Source organism: Symphodus melops (assembly GCF_947650265.1).
Source record: "Symphodus melops genome assembly, chromosome: 1".
NCBI classification, from domain to species: Eukaryota; Metazoa; Chordata; class Actinopteri; order Labriformes; family Labridae; genus Symphodus; species Symphodus melops.
Window position 1 is genome coordinate 31,941,335 of NC_136691.1, and position 23,827 is coordinate 31,965,161.

General features: G+C 45.2%; 2 protein-coding genes across 4 annotated transcripts; both read left to right on the forward strand.

Annotated features, from left to right (window-relative positions):
- The first annotated feature begins 245 nt into the window (after positions 1-245).
- Positions 246-20,322, forward strand: golga1 (golgin A1). 3 transcript variants are annotated; one of them, XM_079343905.1, is made up of 24 exons: positions 246-439; positions 2,513-2,808; positions 4,223-4,313; positions 5,553-5,627; positions 7,730-7,827; positions 7,911-7,943; positions 8,955-9,083; positions 9,859-10,028; positions 10,136-10,247; positions 10,362-10,445; positions 10,565-10,690; positions 11,141-11,236; positions 12,123-12,218; positions 12,479-12,574; positions 13,962-14,102; positions 14,199-14,273; positions 14,822-14,911; positions 15,073-15,175; positions 15,405-15,544; positions 16,187-16,345; positions 16,437-16,496; positions 16,739-16,963; positions 17,037-17,123; positions 17,664-20,322. In XM_079343905.1, the coding sequence occupies exons 2-24, from the start codon at positions 2,680-2,682 to the stop codon at positions 17,742-17,744; spliced, it is 2,496 nt and encodes an 831-aa protein (XP_079200031.1). In that variant the 5' UTR covers positions 246-439; positions 2,513-2,679; the 3' UTR covers positions 17,745-20,322. The 3 variants fall into 3 exon arrangements, with proteins under 3 accessions (XP_079200031.1, XP_079200033.1, XP_079200032.1); XM_079343907.1 differs by lacking the exon at positions 8,955-9,083; XM_079343906.1 differs by lacking the exon at positions 5,553-5,627.
- Positions 20,323-20,806: 484 nt separating this feature from the next.
- Positions 20,807-23,344, forward strand: rpl35 (ribosomal protein L35). Its single transcript, XM_079355722.1, has 4 exons — positions 20,807-20,915; positions 21,368-21,504; positions 22,438-22,519; positions 23,151-23,344. The coding sequence occupies exons 1-4, from the start codon at positions 20,913-20,915 to the stop codon at positions 23,298-23,300; spliced, it is 372 nt and encodes a 123-aa protein (XP_079211848.1). The 5' UTR covers positions 20,807-20,912; the 3' UTR covers positions 23,301-23,344.
- The last annotated feature ends 483 nt before the right edge of the window (positions 23,345-23,827 follow it).

Below are 23,827 nucleotides of genomic sequence, written 5' to 3' on the forward strand. Positions count from 1 at the left end.
AATTAAGCAAGCGGAATACAATAGAGATAAAACAATACCAGGCATATAGCTTTAAGATTTCATACATTTGATTACACACAGACATTATAGGAAAAAAGGAAAATTAAAAATCTGCACCAGCTTGTCTGCATTGCTCTTCTGGCCTGTAGGTGGCGCATGTTGTCGGCTTATTTTTACAGTCTATGGCTCAGACCATAGACTGTACACCGGGTTCTCGATTTCTTCTAGCCAATCAGCATGCACGCTGATGTGACGTCGTCAATCGTCTCTGTTGGGGTGATTACGTGTAGCTCACCAACTAGCAGCAGGAGCTAACCTGACAGACGAGAAGAAGACAGTACTCAAAGAATTAACATCGACTGTCAGCGACGCTACAGCAGCTGCTCTGTGCTCAGAGGACAGGTGGACGTCCTGTCGACGTGTCACCGAAGACAAGACGGTAAGACAACAGGCGACTTTAGCTAACGCCAGGTCGCCTCACCCGGCGGTGTTAACTCTCATTGTTGTTACTGTAGGAGCTAGCTGCTGCTTAGCTGGCTGTCACATCATAATCTGACAGAGCACTTTTACGTTTCTGAACAATGAAGACAGAACAGACGGAGCTAACTCACTCCTCAAACACACTGCTGCTCTGTCTTTAAATGTCACTTATGAACTGTGTGTTAAAGGAGCAGTATGTAGATCTTATAGTGACAATTGAAAGCAGTGTCAGGGTTTTATATTTGTACAGAAAACAACATGTGATAATGTTGGGAGTATCTCAGCAGCCCAGTCCTTTCCAGAGCCCTGCTGCTGGTTTTAAGTGTTATAGACTTTATGTAAATATGGACATAGGGTCAGTGACGTCACATATTGTTTTCTGAAAGCTACTTTTATTTATCAGATATATGTATCAAAGATTGCATCTGAAGGTCATGTTATCGTATAAATGTGGGAAACAAATGGACTGTTTTATTAATTTAATGTTTATTTTTATAGGAAGGATCTTAAAAAACCCTCAAACTCTACAATTGACTTGTGAAAACATAACCAAAGAAGCATGACGAGAGCAGACGGGATACAGACTGTCCCACAATAAAACAAAGTAAAACAGGAAGTGTAAGATCAGTCATGACCATCCTCTATGAACAGAGCCAGCCCAAGCCTCCATGGGGCCCTCAGCAAAATTTGATTTTGGGGCCCTCTATTTCAGCCAATAATATTGATTGTTGATCATTCACACACCTATTATAAACTCCATGTGGCTCTGTCAGTGTTGTTTACATTATCCTCTTGTCAGCCTGGCATGTCTTTACTTATGACATGTAATTTATAAAGACATGTTGGTGGCCCAGTTGAGAACATAAATAATACCAATGAATGATGTCCAGGGTGCCCAAACTGTTCAAAATGTAAAACATTCAGCTCCAAGCGTGGCCTGGGGTTGAACGTTCCAGGTGATAAAGCTTTGTATTTACTGTAAAAGTCATCTTATCTCATCAGTCTTGTACATATTAGTCTTAAACTAACTGTTTTTATTTTTCGCTAATTGTTATTATTTAATATTCACTTTTTACAGAGAGAGCACAGTCTATCAAAGTTAAATACCTTTGGCATGAATATTTTGCTCTTTGAACGGCCAGTTAAAAAATACATTTTGCTCTTTTTTAAAAATGTATTTATTTCAGATTTATTTTTGGTCGTTTTACAGCCTTTATTGCAGAAAAGAGTCGTGGATAGAGTCGGAAAGTGGTGAGAGACATGTGGGACCGACCGCCACTACCCGGAACGAAACCGGGCCGCCCACGCGAAGACTGTGCAATAAATAGAGACACGAGCAGTTCCACTGTGCCACCAGCAACCCCAGAAAATTACTCACAGTTTTTAAACTCGCTGGTTAATTTGTTAATTACGGCTCCACATCTCTCTGATAAACGTTTCATCACCAGGTCATGCAAACATACCTTTATCTTGGCATCTTTTTCTCCTCTTCCACTTTCTTTTTTCTGCACCTGAAGGATATGTGCTTGTGCTTTGGTCGTACAGTGCTCACTGCACGACAGTGCTCTTGGGGGCCCCCTAGTGGCTGCAGGGCCCTAAGAAAGCGCTTAGTTCGCTTATGCCTTGGGCCGGCTCTGTCTGTGAAAACATGTTTCAGTTGATCTCTTAAAGATTTTTAAGACAGTAAGATGTCCCCAAATATGTGTGTGAGGTTACGGGGTGGTCCTTTAGGAAAAAGAAAAAGACCCAGCTCTTTTATGAACACCTACGCACTTGATGATGAAGACGATGTTTAGGAGGAGTTTTGATGCTGAATAGAAATCACAAGATCAGCTGTCGATGTTGATGATAGAGAGACTTTCATATTCAAAGAGCTCCACACAGCCGCTCGCTCGTGTTGGACTTACTGCCTGATTTGAAAGCGTCTGCTAATTGAATTGTAGATTGTCGAGCCTACAGAATAAATGTGTGTTAAGTGATAGATGAAGTGATTGAGCTCTGCATTTGACCTCTTGACCTCTTTGTCTTGTAGATGTAACGTGATGGAAGCAGCCGTACGAGCGGGTGTGGACGGTTGCGGCGTGAGGACGTGGCTCGTCCTGAGAGCGTGGAGCGTTTAAACTCAATGCGTCGGGTGAAGCTACTTTCTCTCCACAAACTGCAGATTGCACTCACGAAGAGACGCTGAAAGGAAAGACGATGTTTGCCAAGTTGAAGAAGAAGATCGCCGAGGAGGCGGCCACAGCCCCGAGGAGCGGCGTTCGTATACCACGCACGATCAGCAAGGAGTCCATAACCTCGGTGGGAGCGGACTCGGGGGACGACTTTGTAAGTACTCCTTCATACGCTCACTGCTATTCTTACTTCAGCATTAGTTTTCTCAGTTTCTGAAGTTTGCAAATCACAATGATCTATTAGAGCAGCCGAAACCAATAAAGTGGACAGTCTTTGTAAACGTGCTCAGGAGTTGTGTGGAGAGGGGATGGACAGAAGGAGCAGAGTTTAGACACTAACAGTAAGCGCTCCTGTCGATGCTGACGCTGCGTCACACGTCTGCACCCACACACACAGAACAGACGTGAACATGGCTGCAGGACGAATGTTTCACGGACTGTTTACACATGTTCATTTGATGTGAATGCTGCATAAAGAGAGTGAAGGGTTTGTCTCAACTCCTCAGTGTCTGCATTTAATTGAATTATGTTCATCAGTGTAAAGAGTGTGAATGTGTCTGATTGGATCAGTCCGGCAGGGCTCGGTCATGACAACGTGTGGCTGGTGCTCCTGCTGGGTATATACAGAGCATCTTATGTTACGGTCTCCACGGCGACAGAACTCGATTCACTCTCTAGTAAAGCTCATGTGTCGTTCTCTTCACCTGATTCTTCTGCACTGCATGCTGGGATATTTTTCCGTAGTTTTCTGTCCATCTTTGGCGCATTGTTTCAACAGAAGTGTTTTGTCCTCACTGTTAAAGGAAATCAATATCTGTGCTGAAGCTCCGCTGAGTGCAGCTAAGCGGCTCCAATCCAAAGCTCCCGAGGCCGGCCTCATGTCTCAGTTTCACTCGGCTGAATAATTCAGTGAAGTTGCTGAACAGCGTTACAGCTGATGGAGCGCTTTGAGTCAGCTGAACTTCCTGCGTCCACGTTCAACGCTTGTGAAGAGTCGAGCGTCTCATTCAATGAGACGATTTATTTATTAACCACGTGAGGAGAAATGTTGTTTGACTTTCTGCTGTTCACACACACACACATGCTGAAGTACACACACACACACACACACACACACACACACACACACACACAGGATCCTCTACACACGCACTAAAGGATCGAGTGAGGGGGTTTCTGATTTGAGCTGGGGGGGAGGGTTCGGTTCCTTGCTCGATGGCACCCTGGCAGTGCTGAGGGAGTGAATTGGCACCTCTCCAGCTACCATACCAATTTCCAGATTTGGTCTGCACTGGGATTTGAACTGGCAACCCTCCGGTTCTCAACTCAAGTCCCTACAGACTGAGCGACTGCCACCCCCCCCCCCAAAATCAGGAGATTCAAACCCTCACCTCCATGGGAGACTGTAACCTGAAGGCCACAGACGGCGTTGGCGCCACAGAGCCTGTTGTCAGACCTTCTTACTGTGATTTCAAACTTCACTCGTCCCCAGTCTTTCTTGTCAGGGACATACGACTCCTGTGCTTTAGATTTAAATTCCACTTTGTCCTCTGTGTTCGTGTCCTCAGGCATCGGACGGCAGCAGCTCCAGGGACGACCTGCCGGCCCAGCTGATCAGGAGGAACGATCAGATACGGAAGCTGGAGGCCAAACTGACAGGTATGAATGAAGCATCAAAGAACAACACTATCATCCACTCAACTCTGAGCCTTCATCACAAAGGTCCGTTATCAGCTTGGAGACAGAAACCTCACCCCCCCCCTCTCATTGGCTGGAGGTGGACTGTCCGGATTATTCCCATCAGTCTGACAGGAGAGATTCAGGGTGTCGTCTCACACACACGGCTTCACTGTAGCTGTTATCAGTGTGTGTCAGCGCTCACTCTTTAAACATGACACACGGGTTTGTCCCGTCTGCTTTTAGAAGTTAAACAGCTGGAAACATGAAGCCGATGAGGAAGTGTGTCGAGTGTCGGCTTGAGGTTGACTCCAGGAACACAGGAAGTCCCAAACACAGCACAGCTAGAAGAGCATGAATAAACGTGTGCACTCACTCTGTGCAGGGCTCCATTGGGAAAAAAGATGCGTGTCGTTAATATGTAGGGGTGGAGCTGACCTGATTGACAGGCGGGTGGCGATGTAACGGTGCGTTAAGAGGTTTAAATCCCGCCTCAGCTGCGGCTCTCAGCCTGCCGTTCAGTTGACTGAAAGTTCGGCTGAGACAGGATTTTCCAACATGGCGGCTGCTGAAGATGAGCCTCCTGCAGGAACGAGACGGCTGACGTCATCTGTGGTCGTAACTTATTCATAACGTCCTTATTTACGTTTCTCAGTTCAAGTTTAAAATCTGAAGCACTGTCGACGGCGGGCTGAAGGCCGCCATGACGAGCACAGCGGTCAGCCTGGAGACTTCCTGTTACCGCGCTTTACATCCGTTTGTTTAGGACTTGACCACACTCGGGAGGAGTGAGGACTCTCAGCGAGCGAGGATGTTTCAAAGGCTGATTAAAACAGAAACACAATCAGAGGGGAAACCTCTGAAGATATTCTAAATATGAATAGCTTTCTGTCTTTTTCTCTACTCCGTCTCAGAGCTGCTTCAGGTGGCGTGACGTGACGTTGCAGCCCTAGATCAGGTTTCAGGTGGCTCGTCTTCCTGCAGCCTTCAGACCCGTGTGCAGTTCTGCCTTCCATTATTTCTCAATCATGTTTTTCCCTTTTGCTTTCTCCCTCTTCTTTGTTCACTTTCTCCCCTCCCTCCCTCCCTCCCTCCCTCCCTCCCTTTACCGTCACCTGTCTGTCCCTCCTTCCTGTGTGTTTATCTGTGTGTGTGTGTGTGTGTGTGTGTGTGTGTGTGCTGTTGATACCCCCGTCCTGTCGCCCTACTTCCCGACACTAGACTACGCTGAGCAGCTGCGAATTATGCAGAAGACCAAGGACAAGCTTGAAATTGCATTAGAAAAGCATCAGGATTGTACGTACCTTTACTCTCCTCCAATCAGCTTCTTTCTCCTCTCTCCTGTCTCTCCGCTGCTGTAGCATCATCAGCTCATCAGATCATCTAATATTATGAGTTTTAGAGATTAGCTTTGGGCAGCTCTGCGCTTTTTTTCCTTCTCAATCTAAAAATCCACCCTCAGACATTTCACACACTTTAATTTGATGTTCACTTTTGTCTCTGTTATCTGTTGTGCTGTCGGCGCGCCCGCCCTGTTTCACACTCACACCTGCATGAAACGTCCTGCATCCACTCGCTGTTGTAGCCTCGCAGACTGGGTTTAGTGGCACGCCCTTTATTTAAACACGGCTGTGACGCAGGCTGGACGGTCGGGTTTGTCTGGCTGCTGAGGTCTGTGTGACATCATCAGCGCTGGGTGGACGATCTGCTTGACTGGATCTTTAAGGTTGAGCAGGAGATACGTTACAATATCATTCCTGCTGCCTCCGTCCACACCCTGCTGTGTGTGTGAAAGCCACATCTGATAGTTGTCACAGTGTTAGATAGATCGATCGATCGATAGATAGATAGACACATTATTGATCCCGAGGGAAATTCAAGGCATCCAGTAGCAGTATACAGACAGGCAGGACACAAGACATTAGTTACAATACACACCCGCTGTCCCCCCTCCCCTCTGTATACAATAATCCCCCAAACAAGATTTAGCAGCCCCTATGTGACTAAGAGTAAAGGTTAAACCTGTGCAGTTAGCATTAGCATTAAAAAAATAGAATTATGCTTATATAGCATAAATGTACATAACCTGTGAAGGAGAGAAAAACATGTGTTGGTTAAAAGAGACCTGTAAACAGTTAAAGAGCCTTAGAAACAAAGTGCTGACCTTCTAGAAACTAGTTACATGTGTATGTACAGAGGTGTTTGAGGTAGTGCCAGAGGTGTGAGTACAGTCGTTAAGCAGTCAATGCAGGGATGCAGACTGGGCCATTAAAGTGCTCAGCAACATAAAGGAGCAGTGATTAGCATTAAGTGTCCAAAACAATAAGGTGAAACCAGGAGTGATTAAGGTGATTGTCATTAAGGTGTCCAACTATTAAGGAGTTAAAGTTGGTGCACGAGATCTGAACAAGAAATACAGCAGATAGGATTCACTCACATGAAAAAGGCAGCTGTAGATCTCCCTCTCTGATGAAGTGCTGAAAGGTTCACCTCTCTGCTGCTCATTGGAAGAACAGCGTCTTATCACTGTGGAACAGCTACACTGAGTTTTTATTATTAATATTGTTATTATTGTTGAACTATATTGATCCTCGGAGGTGTTTTCACTGTTTGACATGCAACACTAATAGGCATACTCATGCACAGGATCCTATGGACATGCACTGACGGAGAGACGTCAGAGAGACAGGCGCTCCAGAGCTGTTGGGCGGGGGGGGGGGGATTCGGTACCTTCCTCAAGCTCAAGGGCACCCCGGCAGTGCTCAGGAAGTGGTCTGGCAACTCTCCAGCTACCTGACAAATTTCCAAATTTAGTCCTCACCGGGATTTGAACTGGTGACCCTCTGAGTTCCTAAGCCAAGTCCCCACGGACTGAGCTTCTGCCGCCCTCAAGTCCCCGCTCTGCGCTCCATGAACTGAGGCAGTAAATACGAGCGGAGGACGACTGTGGCACAGGTCTCTGGGTTGTGATGACACTGTGAGCTGTTTGTGAAGGCGCCTGGGAGCGAGAGTGCAAGCGTGAAAACAGTCCAACTAGACAGAGAGACAGTAGAGCCACATGACACTGTTGACGACGTTATATTCAGCTGGTCCCGATCTTTACTCGACAGTGGAGACAAAAAGAGTCCAGGGTGGATTTTTCTTTGTTTCTATTCTTTCCTGATCCTGCAGCGATGATCTAGCTTTCACGACCTGTAGTTCAATTCCCGTGCCCTGCTTGCCTCTGCCTCTGGGACGATCGCTCTCCTGAATCAGGAACGTTTCACAGCTACTAACGGCTCAACTCTGTCTGCTTATTAACAGCCCTGTTCTTACTGGATGCATTGAAACCTCTCTGTGTGGTTTCCATCTTTTCCCCTTTTTTTCTCCCCCTCTGCTCTCTCCCTCTCACCGCCCAGTGTCCATAAAGAAACTACAAGACCAGAACGAGTCGCACCAAGCCAGCAGGGCCAAGCTGACGGAGGGGATGGCTGTGGCTCTGGAGAAGAAGGAGCAGGTGAGAGACTTGACTTGACTTGACGTGTACGTACTGGATTGCTCTGTGCAGACTGTGTCCTCACCCCGTTCCTTTCTCCACAGGAATGGATGGAAAAGATGGAAGCGGTCGAACAGGTTAGTCTGTACATCCGTGTCTGCTGACCTCGAATACCTTCTCCGACTGCTGCCTGATCAAAGCCTAGTGGGGACCAAACAAAAACAGTGAACATGCTGGACCACAACGTCGACAGGACAGAGATGAGATCAGATGTACTCACTGTAGATCATCCGTCAGATAACACACAGTTTATTATCAGAGCAAAGCAGAAAAAGTCAGAGGAAACGTGTAACATGCTTATTCTCCTGTGCTCTGCAGCTGTGTGTGTTTGTGGAGTTTCAAAGAGTCACACAGCCTCATGGTTTCATGATGGTCATGTGATGTTGGCGTGAAAGTGATCGGCTGATCTCTGCTTTGAGCCCAGCGTGGATTTGATTTCTGCTAGTCTGGTGTTTGTGTGGTGACACATGTCACATGACATGTCACATGACACATGGCATGTCACATGACACATGGCACATGTTGATAGCCCGAGAAATGAGACGTACCTGTCAGCTACTACACTGAGACACCTGAGTGCTAATTGTTCATACTTTTGAAGAAGATAAACTTTATTGATCACGTGAGGAGAAATTCAATGTTACACTGTTGTTGAACATGCTACACACACACGCACACACGCACACACAGAGCTCAGGAAGTGAACTGGCACCAGTTTCCAGTGGGACTTAAAGCTCTGCTCTCTGTGGACCGAGCTGCTGCTGCTGCTGCTGCTGCAGCAGCAGCATTCTTTGTTATCATGAACATTTGAAAGAGGCAGCAGTAGTTGGTGACACAGAGACAGAAGATGGAGGGGGAATGTTTCTGTCTGTTTCCTGCTGAGTTGGGAGTAAACTGAGCATTTGGCTGAACGAGTGTAGAAAACAGACAACAGGCAATGAAAACGTTTAAAAACAAACCAAGTGCAGATGAGTCTGTGTGAGGGGGGGAGAGTTTGGATCTGCACAAACACACCTCTATGTTTCAGATTGCTTTTCATTGAAACGTGCACACACACACCCTTTAATGAAACTGTTGTGTCTGTGTAGGAGAAGGCTGCCCTGTCAGCCCGACTAGAAGAGATGATGGAGCAAAGCTTCGCACTCTTCCAGAAAAGAGATGACTTGGATGAGCTGGAGGGTTTTCAGCAGCAGGAGCTCGCTAAAGTTAAACACATGGTGCGTACGTGTTGGACTCCAAACAGAAAAGTCGTTTCCTACTTCCTTTTTTTGAGGAACAGGGTAGGAGGTTTTCTTTAAAGGAGATCTGTTATTCCCACTTTAGCTGTTGATAATGTCGGTCTGGGACTCCTTTAGAGTCGCCAGATGTGCAGCTCAAAAATCTACTTATTGATCCAACACTGGCGTCAGTAAATCCATCATTTCAGCTGCTGTCTCTTTAAGACCTCCCTCCCCACATGGCCACTTTCCTCCTATTGGACAGCTCTGTCTGCAGTCACAGGGACGTTTGACAGTGAGTGTCAGGTTGGGCGTGGCCTTGAAGGGGGGGGGCGTAAGGTTCTGGCCAAGTCTCACAAAGTGTCTCGTAATGTCTCTTTTAGAGCAGCAGGGACGTGTTGTTCCTTTTTTTAATGCATATTTTACTAACTCTTTAATTATTTTCGATGCATATTTTTTCTACACTTTAATATTTTTTTAATATTTTTTTTATTTCTTGCACTTTGTGATTTTCTTCTGCTATCCTGCTTTGCTGCTGTAACTCTGTAAATCTCGTCGCTTGCGAGATGAATAAAGGATTATTTTATCCTATCTTAAATACGCTAACAACTGTACATCAGCCGGGGTTTAGTATGGACATCAGATCATTCGTCGTACGTAATCTGGATGGGCAGAATGGATCTCCTTTAAACACTAAACTACCTGGCTCCATAGCAGCACTTCAGTGAAGCTCATTTTCTTAAAGGTTCCTGCATTTCCTTTTCTTGTTGGTCAGCTGTTGAAGAAGGAGGAGCAGCTGAGCCAGCGGGAGCAGGAGCTCCAACAGAAGGAGGCCGAGGTTCAGTCAGCGAAGCGAGGGCTGTCTGAGGCTCGTGGGAAACTGCGATCTCTGGAACGGCAGCACGAGGAGAGCAGCAGACTGAACTCTGAGTTTGAAATCGAACGGTAAGAAGTCCTTCATTCATGCTGCTTTGAAACAGTCTGCAGTCTGACTTTCTGTTGGACGGAAACGTCAAACTGTGAAGATCTAAAGACAAGCGTGTTTGTGTTAGAGAGGAGCTGCTGCTGCTCCGAGAGGAGGCCGACAAGAAGGTCAGCGAGCTGGAGGGCCGATGCCAGGAGCTCCAGTCAGTGATCCAGCAGGTCTCTGAAGACTTCCAGAAGGTCAGTGCTCGGCACGAGACGACTCGCCGTGCCTCGATTATTCCTCACCACGCCTTCAAAAATGCTCCTTCAAGCTCTGCGATTAAAGGAGTTTACCAAACGTTTGTTTTTCAGTCTCAGAGTATCGTGTCGACTTTAGAGAGGTCCCTCCTCGATTTACAGACTGAACACGACGCCCTGAAGCTGCAACACCAAAAGGTAAAATATCAAGTCATCAACATCATCCAGATTGAGAGCGTGTACAAAGTGTCTGCAGCGGTCAGGAGGATGGCACGTAGTCACGTCACAGGTGTCATGCGTTCTCTCGCCGTCATCAGGCCGCCGTCATGGAGGAGGACAAAGAGCGCGTGTTGGCGGAGCTTCAGAAGAAAGTGACGTCTCTGGAGAGGCGGCTGCAGGGGAACCTGAGCCAGGATGAACATCTGCAGGAGCTTCTGCAGGAGGTGGGGACGGTCCGAGCAGAGCAGGGCTCTGATGAAAGGGTTCAGTCAGAGGACACAGTCACAGTATAACAGTGTAAAAAATGTGTTTTCAGTTTTGCTTCTTTAACTTTTAGCTCTGCTGAAACAGGACGACAAATACTTGAAACACTTATTGATTATTATATGACATGTTGGGGAAGTGATCTTTATCTGTTTAAAATGATCACCTGCCTCAGTCTCTTAAGTGCTTTAGTTCCTTCATGCAAAACTGTACAATTATTTATGAGATGGCATTTTTCCAGGCTGTTCCAGCTGTCAATCATTTCATTAAAAGCTTTCGATCCTTAGTTGGTTAAAAAAAAATTGCCATCACAGCTGTTAGAAAGTGTAGAAAGTGTGCGTCTGTTTACATGTATTTACTGAAGTCTAGTGTCAGGAGAATCACTGGGAGCCAATGTTGTCTGTTTGTAGAAGTCGAGCGTGGAGCGAAGTCTGGAGGAGACTCGAGCAGAGCTGCTGGAAGTCCGGACCAATCACGCTGACACCGTTTCCTCTCTGGAGACTCAGGTAAACACTGGCCTCTGCTCACCACTGACGACACGTCTGATCACTGCTGAGAAGTCACACATTTATCTGAATTATTGGAGAGTTAAGAAGAGAGAGAGAGAGAGAGAGAACCTGGGCCGCCCACGTCGAGGACTATGGCCTCCACATATGGGGCGCGTGCACTAACCGCCGCTCCAGCAGCGCCTCACAGCAGCAGTGTAGATGCTTTGATACAGAAGTGAAAATGTGAGCATCATATAGACTCTTTAGAAGCAGATTTAAAATCCCAGCATACATTTAAACAGAGAAGCTCATGTTCTCGAACCTGTTCAGTCCAAATGGACTCAGTTTGAACAGTTAGTGCGTTTTCTCCGAGGCCGTCAGTTGAACCCTGCTGAGAGCCAAACAGCTCCACACGTGTGTGTGTGTGACCTCACTGCAGGAAGCATTGCACTGTTGAAGAATTAAAGCAGCAGCCGCTCCACGCAGCGTCCTGAGCCCGTTCATTAACCTGCTCCTTCAACGACTCCAGCACACAAACGCATCCTTTTCAGACTGTATGCTTCCCCTCCAGTGATAAATGTAAACAATGTCAAAACTGACCACGACAGCGACATCAGTCCATGCAGGTCGGCCATTTTGAAAGTGTTCTGGGTCGGCCACAGCCAGGCTGGAGGAAACGAGTCTTTGTTTACTTCCAGGATTTCCCTTTCTGACCAATTAGAGCCTTCTGCTCACTCAGCACATGTTGTGTTCCCTGTCTGAACACACAACAGCGTGACAGAGAGGTCCACCACTCAGACCAAAGCAAACGACCTGTAGGTGTGGAAGCGCTCCAAGAAATGAAACATGGTGAACACAAGTTTGTTTGTGAGTGTTGCAGAAGTCTCCTCTGTGTTTGTTGCAGGTTTCAAGGATGAGCTGCAGCGTCAGTGAGCTGCAGACTCTGCTCCGACACAAAGACGACTCGTCCCGAGCGTACAGAGAGCGAACAGACGCTCAGGTAGGCACGCACACGCCCAGCCAACGTTACACTCACCAGTTTGAAACAGGAAGGTGTTTGTTTTGTGGGGTGAGGTCATGGTGGAAACGTCCTCTTCTTGTTTCATCTTGACTGGTTCACTGATGTTGAACAAAGTAAACTAGGAGGCTTTAAATGGATCCTAAACTCATGGCGTCCTGTGACCTGCACACACACTGACCTGCATGTCTACAGAGTCGAGCTTTAGTTACACTCTGTCATTTTCACGTTTTCTGCTGCAGATCGCTGATCTGGAGCAGCAAGTGTCGGAGTGTGGAGAGAGAGTGAAGCGGGCCGAGCAGCAGGTGACGGAGAAACAGCAGCAGGTGGAGAAGATGGTGAGTAGCAGGGTAAACGTGTGTGTGTGTGTGTGTGTGTGTGTGTGTGTGTGTGTGTGTGTGTGTGTGTGTGTGTGTGTGTGTGTGTGTGTGTGTGTGTGTGTGTGTGTGTGTGTGTGTGTGTGTGTGTGTGTGTGTGTGTGTGTGTGTGTGTGTGTGTGTGTGTGTGTGTGTGTGTGTGTGTGTGTGTGTGTGTGTGTGTGTGTGTGTGTGTGTGTGTGTGTGTTCCAACAGCACAGAGTCAGGCTGACACTTTAAATGAAGCTCACAGTAGTTAGTCAGCATTAACTAACATGCTAATGAGTAGCACACTGGGTGTTTGTTAGTCATTATGAAGGACATTAACTAAGAGCCTGACGTCCAAGTGAAACACAGGAGGACGAGAGCACAGCGAGGACTTAATATTATTATTATTATTATTATTATTAACTGATGTGACGACACACTGGCTGATGTGCAGACTGTCGAGAAGACAACTTCAGCGTACTCGATCATCACAATGCAACACTGTGCACAATAAACCAGCTCAGGTCCAGTGTCCTCTGTAAATGTCTCTGAGTGAGACGTGTGAGTCAGTCAGCTGTGTTGTTGTCAGAGCTGTGTTTACATCATGTTTACATGGACGGCCTTGAGTATAAAGCTGTTTGAGTCGAGGACCAGAGAGAAGAAGAAGAACATTAAATGTTAGTGTTTGAGTCTTTATTTCTTCGATCACATCGTCTGTTGTGTTGCTGTGGATGTTGTGATCTCTGAATGCATCGTACAGCACTTTGATCAGCCGGGTTTTAATGTGATGGACTTGACTTTATATCTCAATGTTCAAAGTCTGCTAACGTTAGCCTGCTAACACAACAGTGGAGGACACAGAACTGCTGGTTAATTATGATGGGTCCTGATTGATGACTCCTGCGTGTGAACGTGAGTGCAGGCGGGGTGGAGCTGAGTGTCGCTGGAGGAGAGCTCAGGCTTGTTTTGGTTTCGGGCTGGAGCTCAAAGTCTCCCATTCTTCCTTTAATAAAGAAAGCTGTATATGTCTTAAACCTGTTTATAAGACATCAAAGATATATGTTGGTGTTAAACAGCCCAGATTGTAGTTAGCATGGAGACAACCTGGATTTTATTTTTATTTAACCTTTATTTATCCAGGAAAGTCCCACTGAGGTTAAAAACCTCTTTTTCCACTCACAACAAACAGACAGCATTTCAAATGATCCAAACAGTAACAGGAGGAGGAGGAGGTTGTCTCAGGTGTTCTCAGCCTGGATTTAAAGGAAGGTGCACAATGGACGAAGGCCCTTTTTTTCCCAGTTCTGTGCGGGCAAAGAAAGCCACCTGGATGTGTGTGTGCTCGTGTTTAACCATGTGTGTTTGTGTGTGATCGGATCAGGAAGGAGAGTGGGTTGCAGAGAAAGCCTTCCTGGATCAGCAGCTGCGTTTGTTGGAGCAGCAGAGTCAGGAAAAGAGCCGCCGGCTGGAGGAGAGCGTCGCCTCTCTACAGACAGAGAGACAGACGCTGCAGGAGCGCCTGGTGTGTTGTGTTCACTGACTTACATCTCTGTAGATCTCTGCTGGAGGCCAGCTGTCGTATGACTAACACTCTGCTCTCCCTGCTCGTGTGTGTCAGGCCGATCTGAACAAACAGATGGACGAGTCCGACTCCAACCTGAGGACGCAGGCAGAAGAGCTGGAGCAGTGCAGGGTACATTTACACACACTTCTAAAATCTTTGTCCCACATATGGGACTTCCTGCAGGCGGCTGCTTTGGGATATCTTTTATATTTACTTCATTTTCAATCCATGTATTTTATTTAGTCGGGACAAAAGACAAAGAGAAAAGATGGCTGCACCTGATTTTCTCTGTAGTCTCAAATATAAGTGACGCAAGAAGACAAACGATAAAACTCCACCTTACAAAGGACAAGAAAGAAACACTCCTGACAGCAGAACGTACTTTACACTACATTATAAAATCATTGTTGACACGGCTTAAACCAAATAATACATATGTTTTTAAAATGATTGATTTTACACAACAGGTAAGAGAAGGACAATAACACACACTGCATGATGTCAGAGATGATGTAATAATAATGATAATGCAGCTTCCTTACTCCACACAAACCTGAAGTGCACTCTGAGGAGTTATGTCCCGCCTTCTTTCAGTTGGACGTCACATCATGTCAGTGAGATAGTACGAAGCCTGCTTCTGTCCTCAGTCTCGTCTCTGTCTCGCTGTGTTCCTCCAGGCGGAGCTGATCAGCCGGCAGACGGTGAGCACAGAAATAGCCAAAGCTCTCGAGGACTCCAGAAGACAGAAGGAGGAGCTCCAAACACAGGTGTGTGTGCTCTGACATGCTGACTCACATCATCCCAGCAGTTTATTATCCCCATCTGTTCACTCTTCACTTGTACATGATAAGACAAGTTGTGTGTGTGTGTGTGGGTATAAAAGCGTGAGTCATGTGATTGACAGTGCCTGACTTTTGCTCGTCGTCAGGTTGCCGAGATGACCTCGTCTCTTCAGGCGTCGCAGCAGGAAGTGTCCTCCGTCAACGACAAGCTGGCAGAGAGAGAGCAAAGCATCCGGAGACTTCAGGAGGGTACATCGACACATGCAAACCTCACACCCCAAAGAAAGCTTAAAAACTGACATCATTTTATTATTATTTACCGCTGAGAATTTAAAGGAGCATGCAGGTGTTTTTAACCTGGGCATATATGTGGAAGAAAAATAAATAATAACCATCATGGCCTGTCACAGCTTACTGGTGGTCTACCTCATGCTGTCTTTGATCCATCACTCACATGTTTGTGTTGTGTGCGTCTCAGAGGTGCAGCTTCGGCAGGACTCCCTGCTCCAGCTGCAGCAGGAGGTGGAGCGGCAGCGGGCTCAGATGGAGCACATGGAGCTGGACAAAGACTCCCAGCTGCTCAGCCTGACGCAGCAGCAGGATGGCTACCAGGCCAGGGTGAGCGGCGGCACAGACACACTCCTGAAAGATTCATTTCATTTAATCTGCTCAATATGTCCACGCACAGACTAGAACACGACGACTGCGCCTTGTGTTTTGAAAAGTTCTGCTCGATATTCCGTTCATTATCAGAGTTCAGCAGCAAGCAGCTGTACGGGAACATTTTTCAAATGAAGCCGTGAGAAGCTTCAGTTTTGCACACAGAGAGAGACAGTACAGGCACTCAGTTATTTTAGATAGATAGATAGATAGATAGGTAGGTAGGTAGATAGGTAGGTAGGTAGGTAGGTAGGTAGGTACTTTATTGATACCGAGGGAAATTCAATGAATAAATTAAAATCAATCAAAACAGTTTGCAAATAGACTTTTGCCCCCCCCCCCTCGTCTGACAGTATAGACTGTCTGTAAATATCGGGGAGAAAAGTCTAATTCCGATATGTTGGCTGATATCTTTCTTCTGTGTTCGATCTTCAGAGAGAGAGAAATAAATCAAAACATTTCTGGAGATGATTCCTCAAACAAGATGAAAGACAAGATGGCGGTCTCTCTGATTGTCTCATCACGTCCTCTGTGTCATTCTAAAGTTAGTCCGAGAGCTGAATAAAGTGTCAGCTTTGTTCTTTTTAAATTGGTCTCCAGATCTCGTACCTGGAGGTGGAGGTGGAGACTCTGACGGAGCAGCTGAACACTCCTGAAGTGTGTGAGGAGGATCAGAACGGCAGCGTGACGGTGGACGATCTGGATCACCTGCAGAAAGTCAACAGAGAGCTGGAACAGCAGCTGAGTGACAAGAACAGGGTCAGTGATCTTTGAAGCTCCCTTCACAGACTCACCAAACATCCCGAGTGAAAAATCAACATTGCTGTTTGTTTGTTTTTTTTCCTCGCAGACCATCAAGCAGCTGCAACAGAGACTTGCAGAACTGAAGAGGACGCTGCAAAAGGAACTGGTGAGACGCTGTGGCTCTCATGAAGGCATCCACTCATCTTTTAGAGATGGTTAAAAAAGACACTTTAAAGATGATGCACATCCTTCCTGTTACTAAGTTCAATTAGCGCCTCATCACTCCTCTCTATCCAAACGACTGCAGGAGGATTACATGTGATTGTCCCATGCTGAACACGGGTCGTTGTCTTTGTGCTTTCTGGGTTTTAAAGAAGATGAATAATGGATTTGTGTTTCATTCTGCAGAAGCTGAAACCTGAACCCGAAGCAGAAGGAAAGGAGAAGGCGCCTGAGAGCAGAGCGGAAAAACCAGAGAGGCTTTGTTTGGACCCGCCGCCGACATCGTCGCCGAGCCCGCCGACCTCCAACACCACAGTGACCAACACATCGGACCTCAACGACTCGCGGGAAATCAACTTTGAGTATCTGAAACACGTGGTCCTCAAGTTTATGTCATCCAGGGAGGCTGAGGTGAGTCCAGCTCCTCCTGCTGTTTGTTTGGCCTCACCGAACCAGTCTGAATGAGTCTCTGTCTCACCATCAGGCGTTCCAGCTGATACGAGCCGTTTCTGTGCTGCTGAACTTCACTCGGGAGGAAGAGGACATGCTGAAACAAACTCTAGAGTACAAGGTTTGTGTTTCATTCCTCTTTAATTACAGATTCTACGTAGAAGATGAAATGTGTTTGTTTCTGTTTGTAGCACATTTAGAGTGCGAGCTGTGTTGAATGATTACCTCTCAGCAGGCTTTTAGGGGTGCAGGAAAAACAAAAGTGCACCTGGACAGCAAAAAAACAGGCAGAACTTTTAATCTGTGCTTTAATCCTCGCACTGATTTATTGATCTTTATGAACAGATATCTGCATAAAGGTGCAGCTAACAATCAATTACAGATCCAACATTTGACTTTGAGCTGCAAATCTGCTGGACCCTGTGTCACAGAGAATCAGCTTTCAAATTTCCCGACTACCTGGAATGCATCAGAAAGGATCGATCCAATCTCCTCAGAAATTTAAGTTAGGAATCTATAAAATAGATTTCAGTCTTATTTTGTTAACATAACAAGATGAAACCGTTCGAGTCTCTTTAAAATGAAATGAGTCCCACGTTCTCTCATTGAAGCTGGTTTTTACTGTAAACTAACTTTACTACTGGTGTGTTTGCTGCTCTAGATGTCCTGGTTTGGATCCAAACCTTCTCCAAAGGGTGCCATCCGGCCTTCAGTCTCAGGCTCTTCCACTCACTGGAGCTGATGAGCAGCTCAAAGAGCTCAGGTGATGGAGAGACAGGAACTAAAGACCACCTCCAGGAGGGGGGGAGGAGTCCTTCCTCTGTGGATCCCATCTCTGAGCCGGATTCTAGCTTTAAACTTTGAACAGGCCTCCACTGTTGGCTGTGTGTGTGTGGGAGGGACTGTTGTTTTCTGCTGCACATGGTGGGAAGTAGGCATAAAGGCCTCTTCATAATCAGTAGTGGGTTTTAAATTGGAGATGTTTTCTCTTTAATAGTGAAGGTAGATGGACTTTTGACCACATGGTAAAGATGGTCAACAAACACACACATCATCGATACTTGAGTATCATATTTCCTCCCAGACCTAAGACGCAGGACGGATATTTTGTAGTCCACGTAAAGAGCCAACAGTCTAGAAAAAAACAGTCACTTTATTTTTAATTTAAAAGTTAAATATTCTGCAAAATACACTTCACCATGTTTCTCTATCACTAATGTGATCTGTCTGCAAACCCTCCAATGATGAGAAAAGTCCATCCTCTCCGTCTTTAGCCTGCTCCTCTTTTCAGAAAATTTGTGTTAAAAAAAGGCAGTTTGTAGATTTTCCCTTCATGACATCACAAAGGGAAGTAGCCCCTCCCCCAGGTGTATGACACTCCCACAGCTGTGTGTTTGTTCTGCCCTCTGAGTCTGCCTTCTCACCATAAACAATGGGACATGGAGCGAGAAAGCTCGAGCCACCTGATCCCTTCCAGAGAGGGGGCGTGGTCAGACACAGCTCATTTACATATTTAAAGCTGCAGACACAGAAACAGCCTGTTCTGATCAGGGCTGAAATAGAGGGGTTTATAGACATGATCAAACACAGGATCAGAGTGGATTTATAACACACTTTACACACATGTTGAAGAGGAGCTCTGACACTCAATTAGACTTGATGAAAATGAGAAAAATATGTGACCTTTAAGGAACTGAATCATTTCTATTTGAATTAGTCATAAAAGTGTCACTTTCATACTACAAAGAGAGAATGCATGTTCACATCACTCTGTCGGTAAAGAAATCAGTGTAACGATGAAGCTTTTCTCACAGTTTAAGGAATCCCAGGCGGCCTTTCTGTTCACCTCCAACCCTCGATCCCTCAGTGGTTGATAATAAAAAATTCTGGTAACTGTGTTGAAGTTCACATAATCAATCGAGTCACTCAAGGAAACTTGATTTCTCTCAGTTACCTTTTCATCATGTTTCCTCACATCTTTGAAAACATCATTATCTGAGCCCTGAGGTCAACACCAGTGCTAGGATGTGACGGCCTGTGTTTCATTTTACTGTGTTCTACATTCATCCACCCTTAAGCCAAGCGTTTTAATGGTGTTCATCGGAAACTTGGACCAAGACTCCTGCTGGACAGAACATATCAGAACACTCTTCAGTGCCCCCTGGTGGATGTTTTATGTAACACTACTGTGTTGTGAATGCAGAAAGAGTATGTTAACTTCGATACTTTAAATTGGTCTGGCTTTGGTTCAACAGCACATGTATAAAAAAAAAAGGAGATATGAATCCTTCCTGCTCGGCCATTTGACTGTTATAGGTATGAATCAAGCCTTCCAGCAGCCCTGAACCATCTGTAACCCAAAACATTTAACCAGTAGACCTTATCTCAGATACGCAGAGGAGGGGCTACCTCTGTGAGGTCTCTTTATACAACTGATGTAATAACTCTGTTATTTTGTTTCCTCTACCCCGAATGAGAACGATTCACGCCATGTTTGTCCACTCAGAGTTCAACAATAACAATGTGAAGAAAGAAGGGGCCCCTTTTGTAAACGACTGGAGGACATCTCTCTACCTTTACCTGCCTTTGCTAATGTAAATGAAAGTACATTCCACATGTCTATTTATACATAGAAGTATGTACATACTGTATGCTTTGAGAACTTTATAAATCAGTGGATGTAAATGGTTTGATGTGACCAGTTTACAGTATTTATGATCATTGTCATGGTGCATAATCCTTACATGTGTCCGCCTCAGCTTGTCCCTCGTTTGTCCTTTTTCCCCCCTCAGTGTGATGAGTCTGAACATATTTAATAAAGTTCATTTTGACTTTGGAGGAAGCCCAGGGAATCTGCATGCCTGCTGTTGAACTGCATTGTTGAGTTTCTGGAGCAGTTGGTCAGTTTTTGTTGCTTTACATTTTAATTTCTGTAATTGTATGTATCCCAGAAATATGCACACAATGTGAAGCATATATGTTGTCTGCAGAACATAATCAGTCACATAAAGGAAACCTGCATCCAGGGAGTGACCATTGTCTTTCTGCCATGTGCGGTTTCATCTGCTGAATACATGTGTGTGTCAGGATGCAGGAGTCATGTTCAGTGTGTCACTGATGAAGCTGCCAGCAGTCTATTGAACCATATTCTGTCTCTGTGAGAAACGAGAGGAAATAATGAACGCACTTTTTCACCCCTGTACAAAAATGTTTCTTTTTGCTGTTTATGATTTTAAAACGCCTGCAAGTGCAAATGTCTCTGTGTCCCTCATTTATTAACAATAAAGCTCAAATTCATAAATCATGTCGACCTAATGACACATCTGTCAGGAAGAATTATTTTTCTGTTTTGTTATCCATTTTTGAAAGACAATGATCAGTGTAATTTGTTACTTTATTTATATAATATATATATATATGTGTGTGTGTGTGTGTATGTATGTATACACGCACAATATTGCGTTTGTTCATAGTTTTTCCCTGGTTGTGTACTTTTGTTTAAAATTGCACAATTTACACACAAGGTCTAACAAAATAATACAATACGTGAGAGCTGTTCAACAAATTAAAGTAGTATTATAAAAAACATTCACATATATCAACATCATAATAAAGCACATATGGTTGATCACCGCTATCACATTTAATATTGTTAATATTACAAACATAAAATTCATTGTTCACCCTGAAAACCTTTTTAAAGCTTTTTAAGACTTTTCTCCGTTCTGTGGAGAAAAAAAAGACTTATAAACGACCTGATGTTATATAATTGTACAGTAGGTGGCGGTATTGTTCGATCCGCCAAGAAAGCATAAGGCGAGAAAAGCGAAGAAGAAGAAATTCACCGGAAGCTCCTTTTTTTGCAGCACGCGGTGCGTCCGGCCTTTCCGACAGGGCAGCGAGAGTGAACATGGTGAGGCTCCGACACTCTGTAATAATGAGGTTTATTCACCGTGTTTAACTCGTCTCAACGCGGACATTTTGGTGTCTACGCTTAGATAATGCTTTTATGTTGTAGTTTGAACGTTCGGTGTGAAGTTAGCTGCTTTATTTAAGATTTAAAATGTTATAATCTGTAGCGCTGTGTGGAGAGAAGGAGGCTTTACGTGGCCTGCTAGCTTTACATGCTGTGATGTTACCAGCGTGTCTGTGTTATCACTACTGACAGCTTATATTACAGATAATTAAGATTTAACCTGTAGATTTTAAATAAAAAGTTAATGCTATGTCTACAAACTTCATATAGCCGTGTTAGCTGTGTTAGCTTTGTTAGCGCGTGTCGGGGATACGCGCCGCCTGTCAGCGGAGAGGTTTAATGCGTTTACAGTGAATAATTGTTCTTTTAAACTTGTTTTCGTGGTCCAGGCTAAGATCAAGGCACGAGATCTCCGAGGGAAGAAGAAGGAGGAGCTGCTGAAGCAGCTGGATGACCTGAAGAATGAGCTGTCTCAGCTCCGTGTGGCCAAAGTGACCGGCGGAGCTGCCTCCAAGCTCTCCAAGATGTACGTACAGTCTGAACACCATCAGCAGCTCTGTGCTGTCTGAACACCATCAGCAGCTCTGTGCTGTCTGAGGCAGTCTTATCAGCAGGCAGGCTCAGGATTAAGGATGTTTTATATCCAGGTGGAGAACAGCATCCCTCATTCAGTCAAACAGATCTATCAACTGATTGATACACAGACTGTTTGTGGCAGTTTAAATTATAACCCAGTCTAAAGTTTAATCTTCATGAACCACATGTTTTAAAGGTTTATTTATAATGCCTTTATTGTAGAGATTGAGGGAGAGAACGGGGAATGACATGCTGGAAAGGAGTCGCAGGTCTGACTCGAACCCTTCAGCCCACTTAAACCATTAAAACCTGTTTACATGGTGCGTGCACACTAACCACTAGGTGACCTGCAGCCCTGTGAATAGTCGAGGCTCAACTTTTCATTTGTTTTAAGGCAGTGATCTAAATACTGAAGATTCCCAGATAGATAAATAAAATCAGGGTTTCATTCTGTCTGTGTGACATTTTCTTTCATGTTTGACTGTGCAAACAAATCTGAGTTTGTTCTACTAAAATGTCTCTGAATCAGAAGTTAGATGTGCTACCTGTCAGCAGCATGAATGTGACCGCTCAGTATAAACTCCACGGTGACGTCTTCTTCACCCTCAAACCAAAAGGCGCTCTCGTCAAAGATGATCCTTGTGAGCTGATGTTTCGCTGATGCATTCACAATGCTTACCAAAAGACTGAGACTTGAGACGACCTCGATGTTCACGGTGACGGCTGCCTCCGTCCCGCTCCTCATGTGGCGTTGTGATGCTACTCGGGTTCATGGTGTCACTTTAATGAACTGGTGTACAGCTCTTCTTCCTGGAGCTGTTTGAATACTTAACTGGAACACGAGGCCTTGAATAGTGTATGACTTTCTGTTTGTTCGTTTCAGCCGTGTCGTGCGCAAATCCATCGCCCGAGTCCTGACTGTAATCAACCAGACACAGAAAGAGAACCTGAGGAAGTTCTACAAGGTGAGAACACACACACACACACACTCACTCACTCTCCTTCCTGGGACTTGGTGCTCTCGTCAAAGATGATCCTTGTGAGCTGATGTTTCTCTGATGCATTCACAATGCTTACCAAAAGACTGAGACTTGAGACGACCTCGATGTTCCCATCATCACCACTCTTTGCTGTACTCGGGATTTTTAATTGAACTATTTCAGTCGCATTTCAAGAAGCAGGATGTCTCAATGACAGCTGATGTAATTCCTTTTGTGACATTTGTCACAGCTGCGATGTTGCTGTCCTCTAGTTTTTCGATGAAGTGAAGCACTGTGACGTGTTCATGTCTGTGCTGTAGCTGCTCAGAGAGATGACCTGTGTTTGTAAAGTGCAGTCAGTGTGAACGTAAGGAGCTTCACTCTGATCTCCTTCTCCTGCGGGACATGCCATGTGTATCTCAGCTGGTTCTAACTCACACACGTGCTGTTTTCCACCTCTAAACGCAGTGACTGCTGATCACATGAAATCACATTATGCTTCATCAGTAAAGCTCCTGCTTTTAGTCTGAAGTTTGATTTTGATGGGATTGCTTCCCTGACTCGTCAGTTTTTCCTTCAAACAGATTGACTAAAACGTTCTCGTCTTATCTTACAGGGTAAGAAGTACAAGCCCCTGGATCTGAGACCCAAGAAGACTAGAGCTATCCGCCGCCAGCTCAACAAGCACGAGGAGGGTCTGCGCACCAAGAAACAGCAGAGGAAAGATCTCCTCTACTCCATCCGCAAATTTGCTGTCAAAGCTTAGAGGCTTTTTCTGTTGTTCAAATAAAATCAGTAAAACACCAGAAATGTGTTGTGTACTTGTTCTTCTAACGGTACGCTCCAAAGTCCCACATGGAGCCGCTGCTTCAGAAAGATGCATGAAGACTTGTGTTCATTATGTAAATGAAAGGTTCTCCACATTTCAGTATATTTCTTAAGGATACATTTCCCTCCTGTAGTATGAACGACTAAATTATGACCTTTGACCTCCCTGTTAAAGGATCTTTCTCACTCTGAGGTTAAACTTCAAATAATTAAAAATTGGTTGCATAGAAGTTAGAAACTGCTTTTGGTCACTTCTGGTGAGTGAGTAGACTCAGTCAAAATAGCAACACACGAACATGAACTTGATTGCATAGACTGTAAATGCCAATATTGGCAATGATAATGGTTTTGTTTTTCGTGTATCTGACCCAATCAAATATCACTGAAACAGATTTCCTTTTGAAACCAGGATACTGTTCGGATAGTGCAATAAGTCTTCTATCAGGAGAGCTCTTCCTCTCCTCT

Coding starts and splice junctions, on each gene's coding strand:
- golga1 (XM_079343905.1), top strand. CDS start 2,680: ATGTTTGCCAAGTTGAAGAAGAAGATCGCCGAGGAGGCGGCCACAGCC. Junction 2,809..4,222: donor CGGACTCGGGGGACGACTTT/GTAAGTACTCCT, acceptor TCGTGTCCTCAG/GCATCGGACGGCAGCAGCTC. Junction 15,545..16,186: donor AGGATGGCTACCAGGCCAGG/GTGAGCGGCGGC, acceptor ATTGGTCTCCAG/ATCTCGTACCTGGAGGTGGA.
- rpl35 (XM_079355722.1), top strand. Junction 21,505..22,437: donor GCCTCCAAGCTCTCCAAGAT/GTACGTACAGTC, acceptor TGTTCGTTTCAG/CCGTGTCGTGCGCAAATCCA. Junction 22,520..23,150: donor ACCTGAGGAAGTTCTACAAG/GTGAGAACACAC, acceptor CTTATCTTACAG/GGTAAGAAGTACAAGCCCCT.